Raw genomic sequence first — 4931 nt, 5'->3', positions numbered from 1 at the left:
AATCTAATCTTAAAACAACAACAATCAATATCTTAAACCAATAAAAAACACCCTAACAATAATTGTAATTCTCTCTCATACCACTAAATTAACCTATGAAACCACCCTATCAAGACCTCCAAGACCATTAGGAATGGTGAACACTTCCAATGTCACTAGAAAAGTGATGGACCCAACTATTGATCAAGCCAAGTGCTGCCGTGGCATGCTTGTGCAAATCCAAAATTTGGGTCTTAACCTCACTAGGCAAGTCATAATAGGCATCTTCTCCATATGCACATGACACTGTAAAATCTGGATGCGGTGTTGATTAGACAAGAGATATATTCCTCTAACACCCAGTTGCCGTACTTGTGGGTTTTTTAGGGCATTGTAGTGATGTTGTTTTTAAATTGATGTGTAAGCTAAGCATGTCTGGTTTTGTGTCTGGTCAAAGAATAAAAATGAGCTTGTTTTATGTTCTTTTTCCTATTTTAATTCAATTTCTTTGCAAGCAGAGATCATAGACTGGGTTTTGGGCTTCCCTGCATTCTATATATATATATGGACTTGTGTCCCCACAATAGAAAGATTTCACTTCCTCAGATTAGGAAGAATCAAGTGTTTTTTGCGTGGATAAAGTTGATCCAGCATCATGTCAAAGCAAAATGCAGCTTATAATCCTCTGGATTTATCTCTAAGTCCCCCAAATCCTGAGTGTACTTCTTCCTCTACTAGCAATAACCAAGGACAAGATGTTTTATTGGACTTGTGGAGTTCTAATGGACAAGTAAGGTCTAATAATGGCAGTAGCCTTACAGAAAGCTCAGTTGTGACCAATTTGAGCACGGGGAGTGATAAAAGCCAAGAAGATGCAACATCCATGCATTTGTCTATTGGAAGGTTTGGGGAGACTGAGATTAATGGAAGAGGGATTGGATTTGATCAGTTTGGAGGGAGTACAAATACAAATCAAGGGCTTATTCTTCCTCCCCATCTTGTTTGTAATCCTCTAGGAGTTCAAGGCCTTGGTTTGATCCATGAAAATCACCATTTCATGGCGGGGGAGAGGTTTGTTAGAGGTGATTTTGTGAATCATTGTGAATTTAATGGCCATCCTGAGTTGGGTATGAGAATTTCTCAAGCTAAAGTTTCTAGGGAAAATTGTGGGTTTGGTGATAGTGGGTATAGATCAAGACTCTTGCCTTCAAAGTTGCCCACTAAAAGAAGTATGAGAGCACCAAGGATGCGTTGGACTAGCACCCTTCATGCCCATTTTGTTCATGCGGTTGAGCTCCTTGGCGGCCATGAAAGTAAGCTTCCCAAGCTTTTGTTGTTTTAGGTCTTATGGACTCTATTTTCATTTTTCTTGTCCAAATTTATTGATATTGTGTGTAGGATGACTTGACTCAATTGAATCTCAGTGTTTTGTCAATTGGGCTTAGTCTGATTCTTGTGGTTTTCGTATAGGGGCCACACCCAAGTCAGTTTTAGAGCTCATGAATGTCAAGGACCTCACTCTTGCTCATGTCAAGAGTCACTTGCAGGTATATTACATAGTTTCCATTTGATTTCATGAGAGTTTAAAAGATTATCAGAGTAGATTGTCACAGTCTAGACTATATAGTGATTGGTATTCAATTTGTGGGTATGGTTGTGCAAAGCTTTCTTCGGTCAACATTTCGAATGACTCACATGATCTATCATCAGAATACAAGAAAGCCAAGAGAGCCAAAAAGAAGAGATACTCTATATTGATTGATTGAAAGCTTCTTGATTTATTAGTGCATGTCTTTCTATCAATGTGTGGGAATCACATCTTATGAATCATCTTCAGTATAGAGAAAATGATGTCTTAGATTTTGAGCTTCAGGATCTGCAATGGAAAGCATCAGCCAAAACCATATGGAAAAAGTTAAAGCCAAATAAATGCAAAAAAATACCCACTGACCATTTCTTCTTGGGTTTGCAGTGTATTCATTGTTCATTCTCTCCGTCCAATCCATTCCTTCTACTTCTTTTCTGTAGGATTCCGTACTATTGTACGGAGAATTAATTGTGCATATTATCCATTAATTACTGGGATCTATTAATCGTCTTGACATACGGAGGTACCTGGAGAAACATTTATTAGTTTTTATAAAGTCGCTGGGCTGGATAACATCTTTGAAATTTTCCTTCAAACTCCTTCCTTGTGGAATTTTAAGGTCTTTGTTTATTCCCTTTATTGTCAAGGCATCAGGAACCACAAAAAAATTCGCTTCAAGGCGACATAAACTGGATCTAATTACTTCACATGGATGATGAAGATCCCATTATAATTCCATTAGTTCTGTATTATTCACTGATTCAGCTCTATAATTATAGAGAAAACCATCTTGTTTTCTGAAGTTTCTTGCTTTTACATTCAGTCTATTTGTTTAACAACATCATTGTTGTAAACAGAATTATCTCACTTAGTTTTTATTTCTGTTCTTACACTCTTTTTCTGATTGTGGATTGCTGAGTATGATCCCAAACACAACCGAATCTAGAAACAAATTGATATTTGCTAATAGATTGCGAAAATGTGATAATGTTAAAAGAATTAAACCTGCTATTTCAGCCATTTCAGCCATTAACGTCTTTTGCAGTCTTAAAACATGATATTCAAAGTGTCTTTTCTAAAAATCTGTTTTTGGGTCATAAAAATTAAATCTTGAAAGCTCTCATAGGAAATCGAGTGACACATAAATGAGTTAACTGTCTCTTGTTTTTTGTTTGGTTGATGCAGATGTATCGAACAGTGAAGACCACTGACAGACCTGCAGGTAATTAAGATCTTGTACAGTTTTAACTCATTTGCGCGTAATTTTCCATACCAGCCTGTCAAGGTTGGCCACATTATTTTATGGTAGATTGAACTTTTTTTTTGGTTTTGAAGTTTTTATTAGTCCTGTGAGTAATTTCTCTGCACCATTTTCAGAATTGATCAAAGTGCATCGTAAATGATTGATGGTTTGAATCAGCTTTCATTATTGCAAGCGATTGAGTTGTCTTTTTCTTGAATTTATAATTGCAGGGACTGTGCCTTGTGATACATTTGGAGATTCTTCCATGAAAAAGTCGGAAGATTTTCTGCCCGGTTTCATTTCTTCTTCACAAATCAACGCGAGAAGTAATGGGGAGATAGAAACTGATCATGATGTTAGTGAAGTGAATGAAGGAGGCTCAACTACTACATTTTTTAATGAGAGCCACAAGAAATTTTATCATCAAAATTTACAGAACATTTCTTCAAGGTATTGTTCATTTTGTTAAAAATTAAGCACACAACTTATTCAAGCTTTTAAAAGAGTTCATTTAGATTGAATAGGAAGCCATATGCATAGAGTTAATGTAATGGGGAGTTGATATAACCCTAAAACACTATCACTTGGTAATTTAAAAATCTTCTCTAAATCATTCTTAACTTATAGACTAATTTATAATTGGCTTCCTTCTTTTCTCATCAATAGTAGCATTGGAAGCTGGTCAAGAAATCTACTTCAACTGGAGAATAACAGTTTATCTCAACCTCATCTTCACACATCTACTGATCAGAATGAGGTATTATCTTTTGGCTAACCCAATTTGAATATTATCATATTAAAAATAGAAATCTTAGCTTTCTTGCATTGTTCTTTTAGATTTAATTGTATAAAATCTATTTGGGTCAACATTTCAGATCATATTCTATATGATTCATCATCTTTTTTCATCTCTGTTTTCTTGACAGATGATGGAATATGATCTGAAATATTGATACGAATAAATAAATTTTATATGATTGAATCTAAAAACATGATGCAACAATCATTATGAACAATAGAAATGTAATATATCTTATATCTTTATTTTGGTTCCACTTCTATTCCAGATGAAGTTACAAAACAATCTTCCACGCTGCCATAACACATTAGTCTCTTCACAACTGATAAATCAGAAGGTTTCAAGCTTTCCTGATTTGGAGTTCACTTTAGGCAGATCAAGTTGGAAATCAGCAGAACATACTGAGAAGTTCCCAGAAGAGCTTCCTCTATTAAGATGTTGAAAGGAAATTAAAAGCATTGATGGATTTTGATGTTTTGTTGGTTGAGGGAAAATTTTCATGAACAAGAGGAAAATGAGCCGAGATTGAGAATGGATGGAGTATCATATGATGTAGAATGAGTTGAGATTGAGAGTATGTGTATAGGGTTGCATTTTTTATCTCCCCAAATGAGTTTTCAACACAAAAGTTGTTATGCCAAAAAGCATAAGGTACTACACTGCTTTTGCAACTCTCAACCTAACATGTTCGTAGCATGTTGCTATGTTGTAAGATAAGAAGGAATTCATGGTTCTGTTTCAAAATCAATATTTGATTTCAGAATCAATGTTTTTGTACAGTGATTTTCTCTTTAACAATGGTGGCAGCCATTTTTTTAAACAAGCTGCAAGCTGTGTTTCTCAATAGATGTAGAGTAATCAAAATATCTTTACTTCCATATGCAATTTACTCATAGGTGCAATATATATGTATTAAATTACAAGAGGTTCTTAAGAGACGTTTGATATAATCAATACTGAGCCATTATTGGTTACTGAATTACGCTGCATAAACAAGCCCACAAAGTTGAATATGGATGTTGAAAAGTTTAACTATGCCATTTATTTCATCTGTAAACGAAGGTTTTCTTAACGTAAGAGCCGACAGAATTCATTTGATGTGGAAGAAAGATAATTCCTATCATCAAAGCAATAACGTGACCACCTAAACAATGTGTTAAACTCAAAATAGAGGTTGATAAGACAGTTGCTATAATCTTGTTTCTTTGTTGGAGTTTAATAATAGTATTATTCACTTACATTAGACATACATTCTTTTCATTTTCTATATCTAAATATAGATATCAGGTATATATTATTTTGTTATATCTTAAATTAAATGA

At 34.5% G+C, this 4931-nt stretch overlaps 1 protein-coding gene across 1 annotated transcript; it reads left to right on the top strand.

The window, feature by feature from the left end:
• The first annotated feature begins 332 nt into the window (after window positions 1–332).
• Window positions 333–4432, top strand: LOC149551027 (uncharacterized). Its single transcript, XM_089789619.1, has 6 exons — window positions 333–1292; window positions 1450–1526; window positions 2753–2789; window positions 3041–3260; window positions 3477–3567; window positions 3878–4432. Exons 1-6 carry the CDS (start codon window positions 635–637, stop codon window positions 4049–4051), a joined length of 1257 nt encoding a protein of 418 aa, XP_089645745.1. The 5' UTR covers window positions 333–634; the 3' UTR covers window positions 4052–4432.
• The last annotated feature ends 499 nt before the right edge of the window (window positions 4433–4931 follow it).

This window comes from Cupressus sempervirens, chromosome 6, assembly GCF_028749045.1.
Source record: "Cupressus sempervirens isolate cs-2001-9-10 chromosome 6, ASM2874904v1, whole genome shotgun sequence".
NCBI classification, from domain to species: domain Eukaryota; kingdom Viridiplantae; phylum Streptophyta; class Pinopsida; order Cupressales; family Cupressaceae; genus Cupressus; species Cupressus sempervirens.
Note: the sequence above shows the minus strand (reverse complement) of the source record. Positions and strands in the feature narration are given on the sequence as shown.

Excerpts from the sequence above, each read along its gene's own strand:
- LOC149551027 (XM_089789619.1), top strand. The coding sequence starts at position 635 with ATGTCAAAGCAAAATGCAGCTTATAATCCTCTGGATTTATCTCTAAGT. Across the intron at positions 2,790-3,040 it reads GACCACTGACAGACCTGCAG|GGACTGTGCCTTGTGATACA; the intron begins GTAATTAAGATC and ends TTATAATTGCAG. Across the intron at positions 3,568-3,877 it reads CATCTACTGATCAGAATGAG|ATGAAGTTACAAAACAATCT; the intron begins GTATTATCTTTT and ends CTTCTATTCCAG.